This window comes from Hyla sarda (assembly GCF_029499605.1).
Source record: "Hyla sarda isolate aHylSar1 chromosome 1 unlocalized genomic scaffold, aHylSar1.hap1 SUPER_1_unloc_7, whole genome shotgun sequence".
NCBI classification, from domain to species: Eukaryota; Metazoa; Chordata; class Amphibia; order Anura; family Hylidae; genus Hyla; species Hyla sarda.
In genome coordinates, this window is record NW_026607593.1 from 565,041 (window position 1) to 592,375 (window position 27,335).

Here is a 27,335-nt window from a genome sequence, read left to right on the forward strand (position 1 = left end):
TTTGCAACATCTGGAGGACTACAGTTTGCAGACTACTTATACAGTGGTTCCCAATCTGTGCCCTTCCAGATGTTGCAAAACTACAACTCCCAGTATGCCAAAACTGTCCAGGCATGCTGGGAGTTATAATTCTGCAACATCTGAAGGGCCAGATGTTACAGAACTACAACTCCCAGCATGACTGGACAGTAAGGGCATGCTGAGGATGTGTAGTTTTGCAACATCTGGAAGGGCACAGTGGTCCCAAAACTGCGGACCTACAGAAGTTGCAAAACTCCAAGGACTGTCTGGGCATGCTGGGAGTTGTAGTATACAGGGCTTTATGGCGACGTGCATTGCTGTAAAGGGCCCGACCGTGGCTGAAGATCCACTCACCTGTCGCCGCCGCCGTCTTCATCGCCGGGATCCGGGTCTTCAGGGACGAGGTAGGTAATGGGGCCGGGCCCCAGCACTCCCCCGTCGCGTCCTCCGGTCTTCCTCCTGTCCTCTCCGGACTTCCAGGGGCCGGGCAGGGCGGGAGGAAGTAACCGCCCCCCACCCACCCCGTGCGATTGGTCGGTTAGCTAACCGAAGAATCGCAGGGGATAGGAGGAGGTGGCACCTCGCTCCTATACTTTAGCATGGTCCTGGCCTTCTGTGACAGCCGGGATCATGCAAAATTACCGTTTGGTCGAGTCCCAGAGACCCGATCAGCCCGGTATCGCCGCAGATCACAGGGGCGATTTCCCTAGCGATTTGCGGCGATCACCGACATGGGGGGCCTACATGGCCCCCCTCGGCGTTTGCCCTGGATCCCTGCTGAAGGATTTCAGCAGGGATCCGCTTGCGATCTCCACCGGGTGAGCGGCGGAGACCAGGAAAAGACCATGACGTATGCATACGTCATGGGTCCTTAAGGGGTTAAGAATATTACTTGGCATTAATATTAATAATATATTACCTTTCTGTCATTGACATTGTGTCCCAGTCACTGCCACACATTAGACTTGTGCACAACAAAATTTTTTGTTTTGTTTCGTTTCGTTTTTTCGTTTTGGAAAAAACTTTTCGCTTCGGCAATATTTTCGGTTTTGATTCTTCGGATACATTCAGTATTCGGGTGTTAGGGGCTGATTTTTTTTCGGATACATTCGGTATTCGGGTGTTTGGGGTTGATTTTTTTCGGATACATTCGGTATTCGGGTACATTCGGTAAACCTTTTTATTCTTTTTTTGGACTTTAGCGATCCTAAAAAATTATGGAGATGCCTTTTTTATTAAAATTTCGTAGGGTACCATAAAAAAATCATAACAAAAAAGATACAGTAGTGATGGAAAAAATTGTATCTAACGAAATGTATCTTTTTTTTATTATGAAATGTTTATAAATTTTTAAACAGGGATCAATTTATGTGAGCGGGTAAAGCACTAAAAATGTAGCCGACAATAATGAAAATGTAGTGTGTGCGTGTTTTTCACTTTTTTTTAAAAACATTTTTTAGGTAGTACTACTACTCCCAGCATGGAACACACTCTTCCATGTTGGGAGTAGTAGTTACCTGTACTAATTGACAGATCGCTGGGGTCCCTTGCGATCTTCTTGTATAGATGGGGCGAAAGCTCTTCTATGGTCCCCTGCACTCACGTATATATACACATATTCATATTTCCCGCAGAGCTGTGATATGTCTCGCTACGATATGTCTATTAATGCAGGTACTACAGCTCCCAGCATGGAGCAGAGTGTGCTCCATGTTGGGACTATTAGTACCTGCAGTAAGGGACAGATCCCAGCGGATGTCACTCCTCCTGACACCTTCTGCAATGTCCTGATGTGAATGTCGGGATCAGCTGTTCTCATGGCTACAGAGCCGGGAGAACAGCTGACGCTGAGCCGTAGGTATACATGGTATATCTACTGCCCAGCAAGAACTTACAGTGAGCCTGCAATGTGTATACAGTATACACATTGCTGGCTCACTTAACCCCTTGCTGAGCTGTGCGCTATGCGCAAGCCCAGCAAGGGAAGAGTGAACTTACACTGCTGGACAGTGTAGGTTAACCCTTTGGGCGGTATACACTATATACAGCTATCTATAGATAGCTGTATATAGTGTATACAGAAGACGAAGTCCGCTTACTTCTCTCGAGTACCGGGCAGGTCCGTGTAGCTCCGCCCCTAGTGATGATGTCATTAGGGGGCGGGGCTACAGAAGGGAACAAGGCTAGTTAATCTGAAGCTCTGTTCACATTGTCCGTTTTGTATAATGTGAACAGACCTTTCTGGCAGTGTCTACCCAGACAGGGAGACTCCAGCTGTTGCTAAACTACAACTCCCAGCATGCCCAGACAGCCAGAGGCTGTCTGGGCATGCTAGGAGTTGTAGTTTTGCACCAATTGGTGGCTCCCTGTTTGGGTAGACATTGTATCATGGGTGCTCTCCCCAGCGGACAGCGGCAAAAATGTCATAACCATTTTTTTGTGTTTTTTTTCTTCTCGTTTCAGATCCGTGTATGCAGAGGATTACTGCGAATTCGATGGATTACGGTGGATTATTATTTTTTTCTTTTAATAAAATGGTTAACGAGGGCTGTGGGGGAGTGTTTTTTTAAATAAAATAATTTTTCCAATGTGTTGTGTTTTTTTTAATGAATTTTCAGGGTTAGTAGTGGAAGCTTGTCTTATTGACTGAATCCATTACTAAGCCAGGGCTTAGCGCTAGCCCCAAAAACAGCTAGCGCTAACCCCCAATTATTACCCCGGTACCCACCGCCACAGGGGTTCCGGGAAGAACCGGTACCAACAGGCCCGGAGCATCAAAAATGGTGCTCCTGGGCCTAGGCGGTAACAGGCTGGCGTTATTTAGGCTGGGGAGGGCCAGTAACAATGGTCCCCGCCCACCCTGGTAACATCAGGCTGTTGCTGTTTGGTTGGTATTGTGCTGAGAATGAAAATACGGGGAACCCTATACGTTTTTTTTTTTTTGTTTTTTTTAAATAGTTGTAGTTCTGTAACATCTGTCCCTTCAGATTTAGCAATTTTCATGACATTTTTGAAAATTGCTTCTCTACTTTGAAGCCCTCTAATTTTTAAAAAAAAAGCAAAAATATGTCCATTTTATGATGCCAACATAAAGTGAACATATTGTACTTGTGAAGAAAAATAAATTTATTGTGAATATCAAATTTCCTTACAAGTAGAGAGCTTCAAAGTTAGAAAAATGCAAAATTTTCAAAATTTTCATTAAATTTGGGGATTTTTCACCAAAAAAGGATGCAAGTAACGCCGAAAATTTACCACCAAAATAAAATAGAATATGTCACGAAAAAACAATCTCAGAATCAGAATATTCGGTAAAAGTGTTTTCGCGTTATTAATTCGTAAAGTGACGGTGGTCAGAATTGCGAAAAAGGGCCCAGTCCTTAAGGTGAAAAAGGGTTGCGTCCTTAAGGGGTTAAGAAACACCTTATTTTCTGTCCGCCAATGCAAAATTCTCTAATAGTGCCCCTCCCGAGACTAGACTCTGGATCCGCCCCTGGTTGTGGTTAAACTTTACTTTCCTGGAAAAGTTTCTGAGTTGCCCATAGCAACCAATCAGATTGCTTCCTTCATTTTTCAGAGGCCTTTTCAAAAATGAAAGAAGCAATCTGATTGGTTGCTATGGGCAACAGAACAACTCTTCCTCTGCACTGGTTTTGCTGAATCTCCCCCAGAGAGGAAGATTTATCAAAACCCAAAACCTGTCCAGAGGAAAAGTTTCTGAGTTGCCCATAGCAACCAATCAGATCGCTTCTTTAATTTTTCATAGGCTTTTTCAAGAATAAAAGAAGCAATCGGATTGGTTGCTATGGGCATCTCAGCAGCTTTTCCACTGGTCAGGTTTTGATAAATCTCTCTCTATGGGGGAGATTCATCAAACCCAGTGTAGAGGAAGAGTTATGCAGTTGCCCATAGCAACCAATCAGATTGCTTCTTTCATTTTTTAAAAGACCTCTGAAAAATGAAGGAAGCAATCTGATTGGTTGCTTTGGGCAACTCAGAAACTTTTCCAGAAATGGAGGATGCTAACTTTTTGTATCTTATATGGAATTATTCCTATATTCATACATTTTGGAATCATCGATGTTATTGAAAAAAGGTATAACATTAAGATGGAACGAGACCCTTAGATGCTTATCCTTGGAGATGTCGGGGAGTCTATATATAAGAAAAGTTTAATTAGGCTATTTCCTTATGCAAAGGTGCTGTCCGGGCATGCTGGGAGTTGTGGTTTTGCAGCGGTTGGGGGTTCACAGCTTAGAGACCACTGCTATAGAGGGTGCAAATGTATCCGAGCCCTGGAACTCAAATAATGTGAAATATGAGATGATCAAAATGGAGCCCCTGCACTAATTACTTGGGTTCTGGGGTCTGTAAGGTCCATAGTAGAAACATCAGGTTATGTCCATAGCAGATACTAAATCATGGCAGCTCTAAGAAACAAGCAGTCATCGTGACATGAGACATGTGATGTCATAGACAGCTGGAGTCCTGACATTCCACTGACAGCCGCCCGAGCCTTCATTCTGTAGATTATTACAGTGCAATTAGCAACTTCTATTTCTTCTTCTTGACTGAGATGGAGCTAAAAGGTTTGGGGTTCGTCCCCCTTCTGTTGGCGTTTTGGTGTGCGGCCTGGCTTGCCACCAGCTACATCGTGACGGTCGTCCTCGGCCATGCCGCCTCACCACTGATGCACATCAGGTAAGATAAACAAGCACAAGATTCTTATTTCATGGGTTGGGAGTGAGGAAATATCCATAATAACATTGGTTTCTTTTCCTTCACAGTGACGTTAGAAATGTCTTTCCCGAAAACATATTATTGAGAATTGGATTCATAGGGACGTCCATTGGCACTTTGGTACTAACCTTTCTTATTTATAAGTATATGGTTATGCATACTGAAGAGTTCAGGGGTCATCAGGTCCTGATCCAGAGGATCCTGCTGGCCATTGTGTGGGCCTCCTGTTTTGGTACAGCTGTCATGCATGTATTGTCCCCCGAAGAATATCCCAGGATACACTTTGTCAGCACGATAATTTCCATTACATGTGAAGCCTTATACTACCTTGGGCAGTCCATCCAGATGTATAAATTACCAGGAGCAAACAAAGTCATCCACCATAGTAGATGCACCTGCTGTGGCCTGACTTTTACCTGCGCAATTTTCTACTTTGGATATAAAACATTACAGGAATTATTCTATAATGATGAAGACTGGGACGAGATCCGTGAAATCACCACCATAATCATCGAGTGGGTGATGCTTCTACTGATCCTGATAAACATCGTGACCTATTATTCCACCATGCAGAGGTTAATGTTAACCGTCTCCAGGAACAGCTGCAAACTCTCTCTTAGAGTAAGAATTGATGACTTCGGGGTGTAGACCACCACGTGGGCCATCAAGTGGACTTCTGGGAGAGATACTGCACAGGACACGGAAAAACCATAAAAAAAATAATATGAGCTGGTAATATTACCTATACAAAAAAATAATATGAGCTGGTAATATTACCTATACAAAAAATAATATGAGCTGGTAATATTACCTATACAAAAAAAATAATATGAGCTGGTAATATTACCTATACAAAAAAAATAAAAAACATAAAAAAAATATTGGTGTGTGATGTGTAATACCTACCGTATATACTCGAGTATAAGCCGAGTTTTTCAGCACCATTTTTCGTGCTGAAAACGCCCCCCTCGGCTTATACTCGAGTGATCTCTCCGCCTGTCAATCCCTTTTCAGTGGTCTTCAACCTGCAGACCGCCAGATGTTGTAAAACTACAACTCCCAGCATGCCCAGACAGCCATCAGCTGTCTGGGCATGCTGGGTGTTGTAGTTTTGAAACCTCTGGAGGTCCGCAGGTTGAAGACCACTTCGGCCTTCGTCATCATCCAGGCCCCCCCCCCCTCTTTTGTTTTGTACTCACCCCCCCAGTTTGGGTGAGCTGGTCCGGGCCATCTATGCTGCAGGGACCGTCCGGTGGGGAGGGATAGTCATTCCGGGCTGTCCATTTTCACCAGAGGGCCCTCTTCATGCGCAACGTCCCTGTGCGTCGTCGTCAAGGCAACATCACTAGGACCAGCTCACCCTAACTTCCTGCCGAGGGGAGGTGAGTACAAAACAAAAAGGCCACAGTGGTCTTCAACCTGCGGACCTCCAGAGGTTTCAAAACTACAACTCCCAGCATGCCCGGACAGCCGATAGCTGTCTGGGCATGCTGGGAGTTGTGGTTCTGCAACATCTGGAGGTCCGCAGGTTGAAGACCACTGATGAAGGGATTGACAGGCGGTGATGATGAAAGGGAGGGGGATGATGATTAAGGGGGGGATGATGATGAAGGCCGCAGTGGTATTCAACCTGCGGACCTCCAGAGGTTTCAAAACTACAACTCCCAGCATGCCCAGACAGCCGATGGCCGATGCAACATCTAGAGGTCCGCAGGTTGAAAACCACTGATGAAGGGATTGACAGGCGATGATGATGAAGGGGGGGGGGATGATGACGGGGGTCTGGATGATTACATGGGGAGATGAGGTATTTCCTACCCTAGGCTTATAGTCGAGTCAATAACATATATATATATATATATATATATATATATATATATATATATATATATATATATATATATATATATATATTTTTTTTTTTTTGGGGGGGGGGGGGGGGGAATTAGGGGCCTCGGCTTATATTCTGGTCGGCTTATACTCGAGTATATACGGTAGTTAGAAAACCAGAATCATTATAACCTCCCTCTGCATTACCCTGTTTATTATTTTTCAAGCAAGCACTTTGTTCTAATTCGTCCACTCTCTGGCGTGCTCCTTGTATAAGGGGTTTGGGATACACTTTTTGTTTAAAACGATCCTCCAGGTTATCTAGTTGTTGCCGGCATTTTTGTGTGGAAGAACAATTCCTCCGGATTCTTTTCATTTGACCGAATGGAATGTTCTTCTTCCATTGTTTCCGATGGCAACTGTTAAAGTCGAGGTAGTTCCTTAAAATAGGTGGCAGTATGCAAACAGCCATCCGGAATATAGATATTTAAATTCAGGAACTCAAATGTTTTGGGGGACTGATGCAGCGCTGCCTTTGGCAATCTCTGGCTCTGCCATAGCGCTTTTTTTGAAGGGGCGTGTCGGCTGCCGCTTCGTCTGGTGGTCAACACGCGCTATCTGGCCAGCGAGCCAGGGCCCCGTACAGGAGATCGCGGGGGCCCCCAGCGGTCGGACCCCTCGCAATCTGAAACTTATCTCCTACCCTTGGGATAGGGGATGTTTTTCAGCACTGGACTACTCCTTTAACCCCTTCATGATCCAGCCCATTTTCACCTTCAGGACCTGGGCATTTTTTGAAAATCTGACCACTGTCACTTTAAACATTAATAACTCTGGAATGCTTTTACCTATCATTCTGATTCCGAGATTGTTTTTTCGTGACATATTCTACTTTATGTTATTGGTAAAATTTCACCGATATTTTCATCCTTTCTCGGTAAAAAATCTAAAAATTTCATGAAAATTTAGAAAATTTAGCATTTTTCTAACTTTGAAGCTCTCTGCTTGAAAGGAAAATGGATATTCCAAATAAATTACATATTGATTCACATATTCAATATGTCTACTTTGTGTCTGCATAAAAAAATTGACAAGTTTTTACTTTTGGAAAACATCAGAGGGCTTCAAAGTTCCGCAGTAATTTTCCAATTTTTCTCAAGATTTTCAAAATCGTAATTTTTCAGGGCCCAGTTCAGGTTGGAAGTGGATTTTAAGGGTCTTCATATTAGAAATACCCCATAAATGACCCCATTATAAAAACTGCACCCCCCAAAGTATTCCAAATGACATTCAGTAAGTGTTTTAACCCTTTAGGTGTTTCACAGGAATAGCAGCAAAGTGAAGGAGAAAATTCTAAATCTTCATTTTTTACACATTTTCTTGTAGACCCAATTTTTGAATTTTTACAAGGGGTAAAAGGAGAGAAATCACCCTAAAATTTGTAACCCAATTTCTCTCGAGTAAGGAAATACCTCATATGCATATGTAAAGTGTTCGGCGGGCGCAGTAGAGGGCTCAGAAGGGAAGGAGCGACAATGGGATTTTGGAGAGTGAGTTTTTCTGAAAGGGTTTTTGGGGGGCATGTCCCATTTAGGAAGCCCCTATGGTGCCAGAACAGGGGACCCCCCCCCCACATGTGACCCCATTTTGGAAACAATACCCCTCATAGAACTTAATAAGGGGTGCAGTGAGCATTTATACCCCATTGGCGTTTGACAGATATTTGAAACAGTGGACTGTGCAAATCAAAAATTTTATTTTTCATTTTCACAGACCACTGTTCCAAAAATCTGTCATACACCAGTGGGGTGTAAATGCTCACTGTACCCCTTATTACATTCCGTGAAGGGTGTAGTTTCCAAAATGGGGTCACATATGGATATTTATTGTTTTGCGTTTGTCAGAACTGCTGTAACAATCAGCCACCCCTGTGCAAATCGCCTCAAATGTACATGGCGCACTCTCCCTTCTGGGCCTTGTTGTGCGCCCCCAGAGCACTTTGCGCCCACATATGGGGTATCTCCGTACTCGGGAGAAATTGCATTACAAATTTAGAGGGTCTTTTTTCCCTTTTACCTCTTGTGAAAATGAAAAGTATAGGGCAACACCAGCATGTCAGTGTAAATAATTTTTTTTTTTACTCTAACATGCTGGTGTAGACCCCAACTTCACCTTTTCATAAGGGGTTAAAGAAGAAAAAGCCCCCCAAAATTTGTAAGGCAATTTCTCCCGAGTACGGCGATACCCCATATGTGTCCCAAAACTGTTGCCCTGAAATATGACAGGGTTCCGAAGGGAGAGAGCGCCATGCGCATTTGAGGCCTGAATTAGGGATTTGCATAGGGGTGGACATAGGGGTATTCTACGCCAATGATTCCCAAACAGGGTGCCTCCAGCTGTTGCAAAACTCCCAGCATGCCTGGACAGTCAATGGCTGTCCGGCAATACTGGGAGTTATTATTTTGCAACAGCTGGAGGCTCCGTTTTGGAAACAGTAGCGTACCAGACGTTTTTCATTTTTTTGGGGAGGGGGGGCTGTGTAGGGGTATGTGTATATGTAGTGTTTTTTACTTTTTATTTTAGGTTAGTGTCAGTGTAGTGTAGTGTTTTTAGGGTACAGTCACATGGGCAGAGGTTCACAGCAAGTTTGCCGCTTGAAGTTTGAGCTGCAGCGCAAAATTTGCGCCATCTCAAACTTGCAGCACTCACTGTAAACCTCCGCCCATGTGAGTATACCCTGTACATTCACATTGGGGGGAGGAGGCAAACATCCAGCTGTTGCAAACTCTGAGCATGCCCTTTGGCTGTCCGTGCATGCTGGGAGTTGTAGTTTTGCAACAGCTGGAGGAACACTGGTTTGGAAACACTAAGTTAAGTAATAAACTTTCAAGTGTTTTTCAACCAAACTTAGTGTTTCCAAACCAGTGTGCCTCCAGCTGTTGCAAAACTACAACTCCCAGCATGCATGGTCTGTCAGTGCATGCTGGGAGTTATAGTTTTGCAACAATTGCAACAGCTGGAGGCACTGAGGTAGGAAACGGACAATGTTTCCCAACTAGTGTGCCTCCAGTTGTTGCAAAACTACAACTCCCAGCATGCCCAGACTGCCCAGGCATGCTGGAAGTTGTAGTTCGGCAATATCTGAAGGATCAGATGTTGCCGAACTACAACTTCCAGTATGCTTGGGCAGTCTGGGCATGCTGGGAGTTGTAGTTTTGCAACATCTGGAGGTCCACAGTTTGGAGACCACTGTATAATGGTCTCCAATCTGTGCTCTTCCAGATGTTAGAGAACTACAACTCCCAGCATGCCTGGACAGACTGAGCATGCTGAGATTTGTAGTTTTGCAACATCTGGAAGAGCACAGATTGGAGACCATTATACAGTGGTCTCCAAACTGAGGACCTCCAGATGTTGCAAAACTACAACTCCCAGCATGTCCAGAAAGCCAAAGGCTGTCTGGGCATGCTGGGAGTTGCAGTTTTGAAACTCACCTCCGGGACGCAGCGCCGCCGGGACCGCATGGAGGACGCGGCTCGCGCCGGGACCGCTCGGGACACTGCTCGGACGGGTAAGTGACGCCGGGGGACAGGTCAGGGACACTTAGCAGAGCGGTGTGTGTCCCGCTCCCCGTGATCGGAACTCACACACCGCGCTGCTAAGTATTCTGATAGCGAAACGCTGCTATCAGCTAGTCAGATTTGACCAGCTGATAGCAGCGATCGCTGGGGGGGGGGTGGGGGATGAAACCCCCTGTGGTCGCATGGTAAGATGGCTGGATATCAGTGATAGCCACCATCTTTCCGGGCGCTGCGGGATGCCGCGAGTAGCGGCAAAAATGTTCATGACGTACCTGTATGTCATGGGTCGGGAACACCTTGCCACCCATGACGTACAGGTATGTCATAGGTCGGGAAGGGGTTAATTGCCTCCAAAATGAAGTTCCTCTGATGTATTTTTTTTCGGTCTTTATGTACCTTAGGTAGAAAATAAAAATAAGGTACATTTAGGTTGGGGTTAAATATATATCATGTTTTTCCCTCTTAACTCCTTGGGGACGGAGCCCATTATAACCCTAAGGACGGGAGCATTTTTTGCAATTCTGACCACTGTCACTTTAAGTATTAATAACTCTGGGATGTTTTTACTTTTCATTCTGATTCTGACATTGTTTTTTCGTGACATATTCTACTTCATGTTAGTGGTAAATTTTTGTCGATACTTGCATCATTTCTTGGTGAAAAATTCCAAAATTCGATGAAAGAATTGGAAATGTTGCATTTTTCTAACTTTGAAGCTCTCTGCTTGTAAGGAAATCAGACATTCCAAATAAATTATATATTGATTTACAAATACAATATGTCTACTATATATTTGCATCATAAAGTTGAGATGTTTTTACTTTTGGAAAACATCAGAGGGATTAAAAGATCAGAAGCAATTTTCCAATTTTTCACAAACTTTTCAAAATCGGAATTTTTCAGGGGCCAGTTCAGGTTTGAGGTGGATTTGAAGGGCCTTCATATTAGAAATACCCCATCAATTACCCCATTATAAAAACTGCACCCCTCAAAGTATTCAAAATGACATCCAGTAAGTGTGTTAACCCTTTAGGTGTTTCACAGGAATAGCAGCAAAGTGAAGGAGGAAATTCAAAATCTCAATATTTTTACACTTGCATGTTCTTGTAGACCCAGTTTTTGAATTTTTACAAGGGGTAATAGGAGAAAGAGCCCCCCAAAATTTGTAGCCCAATTTCTCTCGAGTAAGGAAATACCTCATATGTGTATGTTAAACCCCACTGGCACTTGACAGATCTTTGGAACAGTGGGCTGTACAAATGAAAAATTTTCATTTTTCATTTTCACAGACCACTGCTCAAAAAATCTATTAAACACATGTGAGGTGTAGATTCTTACTGCACCTCTTATTAGGGGTGTAGTTTCCAAAATGGGGTCAGATGTAGGGGGGGGGGGTCACTGTTCCGGCACCATGGAGGCCTAAACGCACATGGCCTTCAATTTCAGCCAGATTCTCTCTCCAAAAGCCCAATGGCGCTCCTTCTCTTCTGAGCCCTGTAGTTCACCCGCAGAGCACTTTACATCCACATGTGGGGTATTTTCTGACTCAGAAGAATTGGGGTTACAAATTTTGCAGGGCTTTTTCTCCTATTACCCCTTGGGAAAATGATAAAATTGGGGTAACATCTGCATTTTAGTAAAAAAAAAAATTAATTTTTTTTATTTTCACCTCCAATTTGTCAAACACTTGTGGGATGTTAAGGCTCACTATACCCCTTGTTACTTTACGTGAGGGATGTACTTTTCAAAATGGGGTCACATGTGGGTGTTTTTTTTATGTTTATGTCAGAACTGCTGTGACTTTAGGCCTTAAATGTATATGGTACACTCTCCCTACTGAGCCATGTTATGCGCCTGCAGAGCACTTTGCGTCAAAATATACAATTTTTTTTTCCTTTTACCTCTTGTGAAAATTAAAAGTATGGGGCAACACCAGCATGTTAGTGTAAAAAATTTAATTTGTTTACACTAACATGCTGGTGTAGACCCCAAATTTACCTTTTCTTAAGGGGTAAAAGAAGAGAAAAAAAAAGTGTAACCCATAACTGTTCCCTTGAAATATGAGAGGGCTCCAAAGTGAAAGAGCACCATGCGCATTTGAGGCCTAAATTAGGGATTTGCATCCACCAACAAATTACCCTACGGCAGTGCTTCCCAAATTGGGTGTCTCCAGCTGTTGCAAAACTCCCAGCGTGCCAGGACAGTCAATGGCTATGCCAATGTTCTGGCCCCTGTATCACCCGTCATTAAGCACAGAGCAAGTTTGCTGACAGCAGGGTGCTGCAACCGAGATCACGGGGGTCCTTTGGAGAGGGGATAAGATGTCTAGGTGCGTAGTACCCCTTTAACCCCTTAAGGACGCAGGACGTAAATGTATGTCCTGGTGAGGTGGTACTTAACGCACCAGGACGTACATTTACGTCCTGTGCATAACCGCAGGCATCGGAGCGATGCCCGTGTCATGCGCGGCTGATCCCGGCTGCTGATCACAGCCAGGGACCCGCCGGCAATGGCCGACGCCCGCGATCTCGCGGGCGTCTGCCATTAACCCCTCAGGTGCCGGGATCAATACAGATCCCGGCATCTGCGGCAGTGCGCGATTTGAATGAATGATCGGATCGCCCGCAGCGCTGCTGCGGGGATCCGATCATTCATAACGCCGCACGGAGGTCCCCTCTCCTTCCTCCGTGCGGCTCCCGGCGTCTCCTGCTCTGGTCTGTGATCGAGCAGACCAGAGCAGGAGATGACCGATAATACTGATCTGTTCTATGTCCTATACATAGAACAGATCAGTATTAGCAATCATGGTATTGCTATGAATAGTCCCCTATGGGGACTATTCAAGTGTAAAAAAAAATGTAAAAAAATGTAAAAGTAAAAAAAAAGTGAAAAATCCCCTCCCCCAATAAAAAAGTAAAACGTCAGTTTTTTCCTATTTTACCCCCAAAAAGCGTAAAAAATATTTTTTTATAGACATATTTGGTATCACCACGTGCGTAAATGTCCGAACTATTAAAATAAAATGTTAATGATCCCGTACGGTGAACGGCGTGAACGAAAAAAAAAAAGTTCAAAATTCCTACTTTTTTAATACATTTTATTTAAAAAAAATTAGAAAAAATGTATTAAAAGTTTTTTGTATGCAAATGTGGTATCAAAAAAAAGTACAGATCATGGCGCAAAAAATGAGCCCCCATACCGCTGCTTATACGGAAAAATAAAAAAGTTAGAGGTCATCAAAATAAAGGGATTATAAACGTACTAATTTGGTTAAAAAGTTTGTGATTTTTTTTAGGCGCAACAATAATATAAAAGTATGTAATAATGGGTATCATTTTAATCGTATTGACCCTCAGAATAAAGAACACATGTCATTTTTACCATAAATTGTACGGCGTGAAAACGAAACCTTCCAAAATTAGCAAAATTGCGTTTTTCGTTTTAATTTCCCCACAAAAATAGTGTTTTTTGGTTGCACCATACATTTTATGATATAATGAGTGATGTCACTACAAAGGACAACTGGTCGCGCAAAAAACAAGCCCCCATACTAGTCTGTGGATGAAAATATAAAAGAGTTATGATTTTTAGAAGGCGAGGAGGAAAAAATGAAAACGTAAAAAGTAAATTGTCCTTAAGGCCAAAATGGGCTGAGTCCTTAAGGGGTTAAGAGGGAAAAACATGATATATATTTAAAACCAACCCAAATGTACCTTATTTTATTTTCTACCTAAGGTACATAAAGACCGGAAAAAAAAAATCCCCTTGTTGTCCGATAGTTGCCAGATGTTTATCTGAATATATAGACCATCAGTTACAGAAATGTGCGGTGTCTTTACCAGCAAACCTCAGAGATAAAGGGCATTTATTAACCCTATTGAGAGATATCATACGGGAAGAGGACTATATGTGGGCAACACTAGATGTTTCTTCATTATATAGTAATATACCACATGACAGAGGAGTGGAAGCTGTGTCATCTTTTTTAGTGGAAGATCCCTTGATGCCCATACATCGGAGGAACGTCATTTTGGAGGCCATTAAAGGAGTAGTCCAGTGCTGAAAAGCATCCCCTATCCCAAGGGTAGGGGATAAGTTTCAGACTGCGAGGGGTCCGACCACTGAGGGGCCCCCGCGATCTCCTGTATGGGGCCCTGGCTCGCTGGCCAGATAGCGCTTGTTGACCACCAGACGAAGCGGCAGCCGACACGCCCCTTCAAAAAAAGCGCTATGGCAGAGCCAGAGATTGCCAAAGGCAGAGCTGCATCAGTCCCCCCAAAAATTTGAGTTCCTGGATTTAAATATCTATATTCCGGATGGCTGTTCGCATACTGCCACCTATTTTGAGAAGGTGGATGCAAACAGCTACCTCGACTTTAACAGTTGCCATTGGAAACAATGGAAGAAGAACATTCCATTCGGTCAAATGAAAAGAATCTGATGAATTTGATTCTGGTTTTCTAACCCGACCCGAATATAAGCCGAGGCCCCTAATTTCACCCCAAAAACCCAGGAAAAGTTATTGACCCGACTGTAAGCCTAGGGTGGGAGATACATCAACCCCCCATGTAATCATCCAGACCCCCGTCATCATCCCACCCCCTGCATCATCACCGCCTGTCAATCCCTTCATTAGTGGTCTTCAACCTGCGGACCTCCAGATGTTGCAAAACTACAACTCCCAGCATGCCTGGACAGCCATCAGCTGTCTGGGTATGCTGGGAGTTGTAGTTTTGAAACCTCTGGAGGTCCGCAGGTTGAAGACCACTGCGGCCTTCTTCATCATCCCCCTCCCCTTCATCATCACCCCCCCCCCCCCTTCATCATCACCGCCTGTCAATCCCTTCATCAGTGGTCTTCAACCGGCGGGCCTCCAGATGTTGCAAAACTACAACTCCCAGCATGCCCAGACAGCCATCGGCTGTCCGGGCATGCTGGGATTTGTAGTTTTGAAACCTATGGAGGTACGCAGGTCGAAGACCACTGCGGCCTTCGTCATCATCCCCCCCCTCACCTTTTTGTTTTGTACTCGCCTCCCCTCGGCAGGAAGTTAGGGTGAGCTGGTCCTAGTGACGTTGCCCTGACGACGATGCACAGGGACATTGTGCATGAACGTCCCTGTGCGTCGTCATCAAGGCAACGTCACTAGTCCGTGACCGGACCCGAAGCGTGGAAAAGAGGGCCCCCTGGTGAAAATGGACAGCCCGCAACGACTAACCCTCCCCACCGGATGGTCCCTGCACCATAGAGGGCCCGAACCAGCTAACCCTTCCTTCCCACCGAGGGGAGGTGAGTACAAAACAAAAGGAGGGGGCTGGATGATGACGAAGGCCGCAGTGGTCTTCAACCTGCGGACCTCCAGAGGTTTCAAAACTACAACACCCAGCATGCCCGGGCATGCTGGGAGTTGTAGTTTTGCATCATCTGGAGGTTGAAGACCACTGAGAAGGGATTGACAGGCGGAGAGATCACTCGAGTATAAGCCGAGGGGGGCGTTTTCAGCACGAAAAATGGTGCTGAAAAACTCGGCTTATACTCGAGTATATACGGTAGGTATTACACGTCACACACCAATATTTTATTTTTTATTTTTTTTTATTTTTTTGTATAGGTAATATCACCAGCTCATATTATTTTTTTTATGGTTTTTCCGTGTCCTGTGCAGTATCTCTCCCAGAAGTCCACTTGATGGCCCACGTGGTGGTCTACACCCCGAAGTCATCAATTCTTACTCTAAGAGAGAGTTTGCAGCTGTTCCTGGAGACGGTTAACATTAACCTCTGCATGGTGGAATAATAGGTCACGATGTTTATCAGGATCAGTAGAAGCATCACCCACTCCATGATTATGGTGGTGATTTCACGGATCTCGTCCCAGTCTTCATCATCATAGAATAATTCCTGTAATGTTTTATATCCAAAGTAGAAAATTGCGCAGGTAAAAGTCAGGCCACAGCAGGTGCATCTACTATGGTGGATGACTTTGTTTGCTCCTGGTAATTTATACATCTGGATGGACTGCCCAAGGTAGTATAAGGCTTCACATGTAATGGAAATTATCGTGCTGACAAAGTGTATCCTGGGATATTCTTCGGGGGACAATACATGCATGACAGCTGTACCAAAACAGGAGGCCCACACAATGGCCAGCAGGATCCTCTGGATCAGGACCTGATGACCCCTGAACTCTTCAGTATGCATAACCATATACTTATAAATAAGAAAGGTTAGTACCAAAGTGCCAATGGATGTCCCTATGAAACCAATTCTCAATAATATGTTTTCGGGAAAGAAATTTCCCACGTCACTGTGAAGGAAAAGAAACCAATGTTATTGTGGATATTTCCTCACTCCCAACCCATGAAATAAGAATCTTGTGCTTGTTTATCTTACCTGATGTGCATCAGTGGCGAGGCGGCATGGCCAAGGACGACCGTCACGATGTAGCTGGTGGCAAGCCAGGCCACACACCAAAACGCCAACAGAAGGGGGACGAACCCCAAACCTTTTAGCTCCATCTCAGTCAAGAAGAAGAAATAGAAGTTGCTAATTGCACTGTACCAATCTACAGAATGAAGGCTCGGGCGGCTGTCAGTGGAATGTCAGGACTCCAGCTGTCTATGACATCACATGTCTGATGTCACGATGACTGCTTGTTTCTTAGAACTGCCATGATTTAGTATCTGCTATGGACATAACCTGATGTTTCTACTATGGACCTTACAGACCCCAGAACCCAAGTAATTAGTGCAGGGGCTCCATTTTGATCATCTCATATTTCACATTATTTGAGTTCCAGGGCTCGGATACATTTGCACCCTCTATAGCAGTGGTCTCTAAGCTGTGAACCCCCAACCGCTGCAAAACCACAACTCCCAGCATGCCCGGACAGCACCTTTGCATAAGGAAATAGTCTAATTAAACTTTTCTTATATATAGACTCCCCGACATCTCCAAGGATAAGCATCTAAGGGTCTCATTCGATCTTAATGTTATACCTTTTTTCAATAAGATCGATGATTCCAAAATGTATGAATATAGGAATAATTCCATATAAGATACAAAAAGTTAGCATCCTCCATTTCTGGAAAAGTTTCTGAGTTGCCCAAAGCAACCAATCAGATTGCTTCCTTCATTTTTCAGAGGTCTTTTAAAAAATGAAAGAAGCAATCTGATTGGTTGCTATGGGCAACTGCATAACTCTTCCTCTACACTGGTTTTGATGAATCTCCCCCATAGAGAGAGAGATTTATCAACACCTGACCAGTGGAAAAGCTGCTGAGATGCCCATAGCAACCAATCAGATTGCTTCTTTTATTCTTGAAAAAGCCTATGAAAAATTAAAGAAGCGATCTGATTGGTTGCTATGGGCAACTCAGAAACTTTTCCTCTGGACAGGTTTTGGGTTTTGATAAATCTTCCTCTCTGGGGGAGATTCAGCAAAACCAGTGCAGAGGAAGAGTTGTGCTGTTGCCCATAGCAACCAATCAGATTGCTTCTTTCATTTTTGAAAAGGCCTCTGAAAAATGAAGGAAGCAATCTGATTGGTTGCTATGGGCAACTCAGAAACTTTTCCAGGAAAGTAAAGTTTAACCACAACCAGGGGCGGATCCAGAGTCTAGTCTCGGGAGGGGCACTATTAGAGAATTTTGTATTGGCGGACAGAAAATAAGGTGTTTATTAACCCCTTAAGGACGCAACCCTTTTTCACCTTAAGGACTGGGCCCTTTTTTGCAATTCAGTCCACCGTCACTTTACGAATTAATAACGCAAAAACACTTTTACTGAATATTCTGATTCTGAGATAGTTTTTTCGAGACATATTCTATTTTATTTTGGTGGTAAATTTTCGGCATTACTTGCATCCTTTTTTGGTGAAAAATCCCCAAATTTAATGAAAATTTTGACAATTTTGCATTTTTCTAACTTTGAAGCTCTCTACTTGTAAGGAAAATTGATATTCACAATAAATTTTATTTTTCTTCACAAGTACAATATGTTCACTTTATGTTGGCATCATAAAATGGACATATTTTTGCTTTTTTTTTTTAAATTAGAGGGCTTCAAAGTAGAGAAGCAATTTTCAAAAGGGACAGATGTTACAGAACTACAACTATTTAAATAAAAAAAAAAAAAAAAACGTATAGGGTTCCCCGTATTTTAATTCTCAGCACAATACCATCCAAACAGCAACAGCCTGACGTTACCAGGGTGGGCGGGGACCATTGTTACTGGCCCTCCCCAGCCTAAATAACGCCAGCCTGTTACTGCCTGTTACGCCTAGTGCTCCGGGTGGTCCCACGGTGGTCGCTCAGCAATCGCAGCAGATTGCCCAACAAGGACAGCAGCTGTCGCAGTTGACCACCATGTTACAGCAACTTCTGCCTCTGCTACAGCAGCAACCATCTCCTCCGCCAGCTCCTGCAACCCCTCCGCAGCGAGTGGCCGCTCCTAGCCTCCGCTTGTCCCTGCCGGACAAATTTGATGGGGACTCTAGACTCTGCCGTGGATTTTTGTCTCAATGTTCCCTGCATATGGAGATGTTGTCGGACTTGTTTCCTACAGAACGGTCTAAGGTGGCGTTCGTAGTGAGCCTTCTTTCAGGAAAGGCCTTGTCTTGGGCCACACCGCTCTGGGACCGCAATGATCCTGCCACAGCCACAGTCCAGTCCTTCTTCGCTGAAATCCGTAGTGTCTTCGAGGAACCAGCCCGAGCTTCTTCTGCCGAGACTGCCCTGCTGAACCTGGTCCAGGGTAATTCTTCAGTGGGCGAGTACGCCATCCAATTTCGTACTCTTGCTTCCGAATTATCATGGAATAATGAGGCTCTCTGCGCGACCTTTAAAAAAGGCCTATCCAGTCGCATCAAGGATGTGCTGGCCGCACGAGAGATTCCTGCCAACCTGCAAGAACTTATCCATTTGGCCACCCGCATTGACATGCGTTTTTCTGAGAGACATCAGGAGCTCCGCCAGGAAAAAGACTTAGATCTCTGGGCACCTCTCCCACAGCATCCTTTGCAGTCTACGCCTGGGCCTCCCGCCGAGGAGGCCATGCAAGTGGATCGGTCTCGCCTGACCCAGGAAGAGAGGAATCGCCGTAGGGAAGAAAATCTTTGTCTGTACTGTGCCAGTACCGAGCATTTCTTGGTGGATTGCCCTATTCGTCCTCCACGTCTGGGAAACGCACGCACGCACCCAGCTCACGTGGGTGTGGCGTCTCTTGGTTCAAAGTCTGCTTCTCCACGTCTCACGGTGCCCGTGCGGATTTCTCCTTCAGCCAACTCCTCCCTCTCAGCCGTGGCCTGCTTGGACTCTGGTGCCTCTGGGAATTTTATTTTGGAGTCTTTGGTGAATAAATTCTGCATCCCGGTGACCCGTCTCGTCAAGCCGCTCTACATTTCCGCGGTCAACGGAGTCAGATTGGATTGCACCGTGCGTTACCGCACAAAACCCCTCTCAATGTGCATTGGACCCCACCACGAAAGGATTGAGTTCTTCGTCCTTCCCAACTGTACCTCTGAGGTCCTCCTCGGTCTGCCATGGCTCCGGCTTCATTCTCCCACCCTTGACTGGACCACCGGGGAGATCAAGAACTGGGACTCTGCTTGCCACAAGAGATGCCTCTCCCCCCCTCCCAGTCCCGTCACCCTCTGCCCTCCCTCCCCATTCCCACTCCTGCTGTACTGCCTGCCTTTGAGGAAACCCTCCATTCACTCCCGGTGTCCTCGTCCCAGGTAAAGCAGTTGTCGGACAAAAAAAGGGGGAGACCTAAGGGGGGGGGGTACTGTTACGCCTAGCGCTCTGGGTCCCCACTCCTCCCCGGAGCGCTCACGGCGTCTCTCTCCCTGCAGCGCCCCGGTCAGTCCCGCTGACCGGGAGCGCTGCACTGACATGGCCGTCGGGGATGCGATTCGCACAGCGGGACGCGCCCGCTCGCGAATCGCATCCCAAGTCACTTACCCGTCCCGGGCCCCTCCTGTCATGTGCTGGCGCGCGCGGCTCCGCTCTCTAGGGCGCGCGCGCGCCAGCTCTCTGAGACTTAAAGGGCCAGTGCACCAATGATTGGTGCCTGGCCCAATTAGCTTAATTGGCTTCCACCTGCTCCCTGGCTATATCTGATCACTTCCCCTGCACCCCCTTGCCGGATCTTGTTGCCTTGTGCCAGTGAAAGCGTTTAGTGTTGTCCAAAGCCTGTGTTACCTGAACTCCTGCTATCCATCTTGACTACGAACCTTGCCGCCTGCCCCGACCTTCTGCTACGTCTGACCTTGCCTCTGCCTAGTCCTTCTGTCCCACGCCTTCTCAGCAGTCAGCGAGGTTGAGCCGTTGCTAGTGGATACGACCTGGTTGCTACTGCCGCAGCAAGACCATCCCGCTTTGCGGCGGACTCTGGTGAACACCAGTAGCCTCTTAGAACCGGTCCACCAGCACGGTCCACGCCAATCCCTCGCTGACACAGAGGATCCACTACCTGTAAGCCGAATCGTGACACTGCCTAGGCCCAGGAGAACCATTTTTGACGCTCCGGGCCTGTTGGTACCGGCTCTTCCCGGCACCCCTATGGCGGTGGGTACCGGGGTAATAATTGGGGGTTAGCGCTAGCTGTTTTTGGGGCTAGCGCTAAGCCCTGGCTTAGTAATGGATTCAGTCAATAAGACAAGCTTCCACTACTAACCCTGAAAATTCATTAAAAAAAACACATTGGAAAAATTATTTTATTTAACCCCTTAAGGACGCAGGACGTAAATGTACGTCCTGGTGAGGTGGTACTTAACGCACCAGGACGTACATTTACGTCCTGTGCATAACTGCGGGCATCGGAGCGATGCCCGTGTCATGCGCGGCTGATCCCGGCTGCTGATCGCAGCCAGGGACCCGCCGGCAATGGCCGACGCCCGCGATCTCGCGGGCGTCCGCCATTAACCCCTCAGGTGCCGGGATCAATACAGATCCCGGCATCTGCGGCAGTGCGCGATTTAAATGAACGATTGGATCGCCCGCAGCGCTGCTGCGGGGATCCGATCATTCAGAACGCCGGACGGAGGTCCCCTCTCCTTCCTCCGTCCGGCTCCCGGCGTCTCCTGCTCTGGTCTGTGATCGAGCAGACCAGAGCAGGAGATGACCGATAATACTGATCTGTTCTATGTCCTATACATAGAACAGATCAGTATTAGCAATCATGGTATTGCTATGAATTGTCCCCTATGGGGACTATTCAAGTGTAAAAAAAAATGTAAAAAAATGTAAAAGTAAAAGTAAAAAAAAGTGAAAAATCCCCTCCCCCAATAAAAAAGTAAAACGTCAGTTTTTTCCTATTTTACCCCCAAAAAGCGTAAAAAACATTTTTTATAGACATATTTGGTATCGCCGCGTGCGTAAATGTCCGAACTATTAAAATAAAATGTCAATGATCCCGTACGGTGAACGGCGTGAACGAAAAAAAAAAAAAGTCCAAAATTCCTACTTTTTTAATACATTGTATTAAAAAAATTATAAAAAATGTATTAAAAGTTTTTTATATGCAAATGTGGTATAAAAAAAAGTACAGATCATGGCGCAAAAAATGAGCACCCATACCGCCGCTTATACGGAAAAATAAAAAAGTTAGAGGTCATCAAAATAAAGGGATTATAAACGTACTAATTTGGTTAAAAAGTTTGTGATTTTTTTTAAGCGCAACAATAATATAAAACTATATAATAATGGGTATCATTTTAATCGCATTGACCCTCAGAATAAAGAACACATGTCATTTTTACCATAAATTGTACGGCGTGAAAACAAAACCTTCCAAAATTAGCAAAATTGCATTTTTCGTTTTAATTTCCCCACAAAAATAGTGTTTTTTGGTTGCGCCATACATTTTATGATATAATGAGTGATGTAATTACAAAGGACAACTGGTCGCGCAAAAAACAAGCCCTCATACTAGTCTGTGGATGAAAATATAAAAGAGTTATGATTTTTAGAAGGCGAGGAGGAAAAAATGAAAACGTAAAAATTAAATTGTCTGAGTCCTTAAGGCCAAAATGGGCTGAGTCCTTAAGGGGTTAAAAAAACACTCCCCCCACAGCCCTCGTTAACCATTTTATTAAAAGAAAAAAAAATAATCCACCGTAATCCATCGAATCCGCAGTAATCCTCTGCATACACGGATCTGAAATGAGAAGAAAAAAAACACAAAAAAATGGTTATGACATTTTTGCCGCTGTCCGCTGGGGAGAGCACCCATGATACAATGTCTACCCAAACAGGGAGCCACCAATTGGTGCAAAACTACAACTCCTAGCATGCCCAGACAGCCTCTGGCTGTCTGGGCATGCTGGGAGTTGTAGTTTAGCAACAGCTGGAGTCTCCCTGTCTGGGTAGACACTGCCAGAAAGGTCTGTTCACATTATACAAAACGGATAATGTGAACAGAGCTTCAGATTAACTAGCCTTGTTCCCTTCTGTAGCCCCGCCCCCTAATGACATCATCACTAGGGGCGGAGCTACACGGACCTGCCCGATACTCGAGAGAAGTAAGCGGACTTCGTCTTCTGTATACACTATATACAGCTATCTATAGATAAAAAAATGTGAAATTTGGGGGGAAACACACACTTTAGTGAAATTTTCTTTTTCTTTTTTTTACATGCAAAAGTCGTGAAACACCTGTGGGGTATTAAGGCTCACTTTATTCCTTGTTACGTTCCTCAAGGGGTCTAGTTTCCAAAATTGTATGCCATGTGTTTTTTTTTTTCCTGTTCTGGCACCATAGGGGCTTCCTAAATGCAACATATCCCTCAAAAACCATTTCAGAAAAACGTACTCTCCAAAATCCCCTTTTCGCTCCTTCGCTTCTGAGCCATCTACTGCGCCCGCCGAACACTTTACATAGACATATGAGGTATGTGCTTACTCGAGAGAAATTGGGCTACAAATATAAGTATACATTTTCTCCTTTTACCCCTTGTAAAAAAAAAATTGGGTCTACAAGAACATGCGAGTGTAAAAAATGAAGATTGTGAATTTTCTCCTTCACTTTGCTGCTATTCCTGTGAAACACCTAAAGGGTTAAAATGCTGACTGAATGTCATTTTGAATACTTTGAGGGGTGCAGTTATAATGGGATCATTTGTGGGGTATTTCTAAGATGAAGACCCTTCAAATCCACTTCAAACCTGAACTGGTCCCTGAAAAATTGTGAATTTAGAAATTTTGTGAAAAATTGGAAAATTGCGTCTGAACTTTGAAGCCTTCTGGTGTCTTCCAAAAGTAAAAACATGTAAATTTTATGATGCAAACATAAAGTGAACATATTGTATATGTGAATAAAAAAAATTATTTGGAATATCCATTTTCCTTACAAGCAGAGAGCTTCAAAGTTAGAAAAATGAAAAATTTTCAAATTTTTCATCAAATTTTGGGATTTTTCACCAAGAAAGGATGCAAGTTACCAAAAAAAATTTACTACTATGTTAAAGTAGAATATGTCACGAAAAAAGTCTCGGAATCAGAATGACAACTAAAAGCATTCCAGAGTTATTAATGTTTAAAATGACAGTGGTCAGATGTGCAAAAAATGGCTGGGTCCTAAGGTGTAAAATGGCTGGGTCCTTAAGGGGTTAATATTTGTCCAGCAAGAGACTATTGGAAAACCAGAGGGCTAAATGAGTAAAGAGAAACAACTAGTTGGAGAAAATACTGAGAATCTGAAGACTCCAATGACACGGCAGTCTGAGGAGCCTGTGAGGTAACGGGCGCGTAATGCTGAATAGTGGAGAGAGGGACAGAGATAGAATCTCGCGGGAACCGCCCAGTTTAGAAGCAAATTCCCATAGCAAACCTCTTCTAAACTGGGCGGTTACCGAGACACGTGTCATCAGAGATTACTTAGACAGAAAATAACAACCTAAACTTCAGAAGCTCATAAGTACTGAAAGGATTAAGATTTTTTAATAGAAGTAATTTACAAATCTGTTTAACTTTCTGGAGCCAGTTGATATTTAAAAAAAAAGTTTTTCCCTGGATAACCCCTTTAAGGGGTTAAGGAACGCCTATACCTCTTATAACCTATACCGTGTGCTGATTGATGGATACCTTGCTGATTACCTACCTGCTATCACCTGCGTTCACCTGTGTTTTTTCTCTTCTTATTTCCGTTAACTCTTTTGCTGCTGTTTTTTCACTAAAAGAAAGATTTGGCACTATAATACTCGCCTCTTGCTTGTAATAAAATCCTGTATTAGTAGGTCTCTCCCATTGACTATGCGTGAAGCAAACATAATTCTGCTGTTAAAAATGGGACAGAACCTTCTTTCAGCTGATTCATATAGACCCATCTCTCTATTAAATTCAGATGCCAAAACTATTGCCAAGTTTTTGGCAATGAGATTGGCAAAGGTTTGTAACAAAATTATTGCTACTGACCAAACCGGCTTTGTACCGAGCCGAAATAGTCATGATAATTTGATTAAGCTGTCTGCTAATATTCATATGCCCGAGTAGGGGCTCCGATCCATCCTGTCGATAGATGCCATGAAGGCCTTAGACAGGGTAGATTGTAGCTACCTCAGGCCGGCGATGGAGAGGTTTGGGTGGCAGATTTTTGGAATGGGTCAGGGTCCTGTATGTTTTAGATCTTAATAAAAATATCAGATTAAAAAAAAAGAGAAGTTTTCCAGGTCCTTATACGGCAAGGACTGAAGGTCTAGCCATCCAAGTGTCACCTGTTAAAGCCACAAGTGCACTATCTAGGACCTGTCATAAGTGCCGATGGTGTCCAACCTGACCCCCAGAAAATAAGTGCTGTGAGGAACTGGCCTACACCCAAGACAGTACGAGACGTCATAAGTTTCCTGGGATTTGCCGGCTACTACCGACTTTTCATCCCTCACTTTGCACAAATTGCTGGCCCCTTGACTGCCTTACTGAGGGGTTCTGCCAAGGAAAATTATAATGGGAGGCTCCCGACACAATGGGCTGAAGACCAAGAAACTGCCTTCCGAGCTTTAAAGTACCTTCTTACAGAACCTCCTATCTTGGCCTATCCTGACTACGGTAAGCCGTTCCGCTTATATATTAAGGCCAGTTTCGAAGGACTGGGAGCCGTCTTATCTCACCTCCAAGATGGTAAAGAGAGGGTAATAGCCTACGCCAGCCGTCATCTTCGAGGCGCGGAAATGAACGATGACAACTATAGCTCTTTCAAGTTGGAGCTCTTGGCCCTGGTCTGGGCCATCACTGAAAAATTCAAGGATTATCTGGTGGCCACCCCCTTCACGGTCTATACGGACAAAAATCCCTTGGCCCACTTGAACGCTGCTAAGTTGGGGGCTATTGAACAGTGCTGGGTCTCCCGGTTGGCCAATTATAACTTCAGTATTAAGTACTGCAGTGGAAAATCCAATGTCAATGCGGATGCTCTCTCCCGGATGGCCCCAGGTGAAGAACCCCCTGCAGGGGACGAATGGGAAGATGTGGAAATGCCACCCTTCTACCAACGGTTCATGAGCCAGAATGCTCTAACGGCCCAAGAGGGTGACGAACCCGGACCTCTGGAAGTCCCTGAAGACCAATACACGTGGAAGACTCTGCAGGATGAAAACTGGGTCATAGGGGACCTCTTGAATTACTGCCTCCACAAGAAGGTGCCCACTCGACTCCACAAGCAGCAAGGGGACTTTGAACTGAGACAGTTGTGGCGACAGCGAAATCGCCTATTCCTCCATAAGGGGCTGCAATACAGAAACTCATTGGACCCAGTGTCTGGAGAACGGGTGCATCAAATTGTAATCCCCAGAAGAGATGCAGCTATGGTCCTGAATGCATATCACGACCAGTCGGGGCATTTTGGAATCCATTAGACAGAGGCCACTATTCGCCGAAGATTTTATTGGATAGGAATGCGAGGAGACATCGAAATATGGTGTGCTGAATGCACCACGTGCAATCTCATCAGGAACCCCCAAAAAGATGCAAGAGCACCTTGCACCCCATCCATACTGAGAGGCCTAATCAAATGGTTGCCCTTGACCATGTGAAGCTGACCCCCACTGGATCTGGCTATTGCTATGCCTTGACCATGGTGGAACATTACTCTAAGTGGATGGTTGTTGTTCCCGTCAAGGATCTGACCGCCAAGACGGCAGCATAACTCTTCTACAGCCACTGGATCCAGCCCTTGGGGTGTCCCGAAGCAGTCCTCACTGATCGAGGGACGGCCTTCAAAGCTCAGTTGTTCCAGGAACTCTGCCAGCTGCATGATTGTAAGAAGCTCGGAACGATAGCTTACCATCCTCAAGGAAATGGGCTCTGTGAAAGGATCAACCAGGTGTTTATCCATATGCTCCGAGCAGCTTCTGTCTCGAAACATGAAGAGTGGCCCCGACTACTGCCTGAGTTATTGGAAATCTACAACAACACTACTCATTGTTCTACAGGGTATACCCCCTTCTTTCTCATGATGGGAAGACATGGTCAATTGCCGAAGGACAGAACTTTTGGGCTACAGGCCCCTTTCAATAACTCCCCTCAAGTCTTGCAGGACTGGGTCTCTGAACATCGCAGGAGAATCAAAGAAGCCCGAGACATTGTGGCGAAAAAATGGGCGAAGCCCAGGGCCGACAGCAAAAAAAGTCGGCATGCCTCGGCTTAACCCCTGCAGCTGGGAGACAAAGTTTGGCTCAGGAAATTCCCAAGAACTCATGAGCTGGATTCTCTATGGGAAACAGAACCCTATACTATTACTGCAATTCCTTATCCCGACACAGATGTGTATGAGATACAGAAAAAAGGGTTTGAGCCACAGGTGGTCCACCAAAACCGAATAAAAGTGTGCTTGAAGGAAGACTTACCGGGACCCCCTCCTCCTGCACTTCTCCCTACTCCTCCTCCAGCCAGGCCAGCCAGGGAATATGTACCAGGAGAAGGAATTCATCCCAGTATGGACGTTCCTTTATTCTCTTCTCACCAACCTGTCATGTTTTGGGGTATGCCATGTTCAGCTGCAAGCCAGCCGCCCCTTGTTGCTCCACCTAGCCAGCCTCCACTGGTTGCTCCGCCCAGCCAGCTACCAATCGCTGCTCCATCCAGTCAGCCACCATTGGTTGTTTCCCCCAGCACCAGTCCTGCTCCTGTGGCTACTCCAAGTCCTGCTACACCTTCTCTACCTGACTTCA

The 27,335-nt window shown here is 45.0% G+C and overlaps 2 protein-coding genes across 2 annotated transcripts in view; both read right to left on the reverse strand.

The window, feature by feature from the left end:
* Positions 1–27,335, reverse strand: part of LOC130298259 (oocyte zinc finger protein XlCOF7.1-like) — a 149,820-nt gene that overhangs the window by 68,597 nt on the left and 53,888 nt on the right. The gene's annotated exons all lie outside the window — the stretch shown is intronic.
* Positions 15,783–16,718, reverse strand: LOC130298270 (DNA damage-regulated autophagy modulator protein 1-like). Its single transcript, XM_056551201.1, has 2 exons — positions 16,565–16,718; positions 15,783–16,478 (listed from the first exon to the last, which is right to left on the reverse strand). Exons 1-2 carry the CDS (start codon positions 16,687–16,689, stop codon positions 15,878–15,880), a joined length of 726 nt encoding a protein of 241 aa, XP_056407176.1. The 5' UTR covers positions 16,690–16,718; the 3' UTR covers positions 15,783–15,877.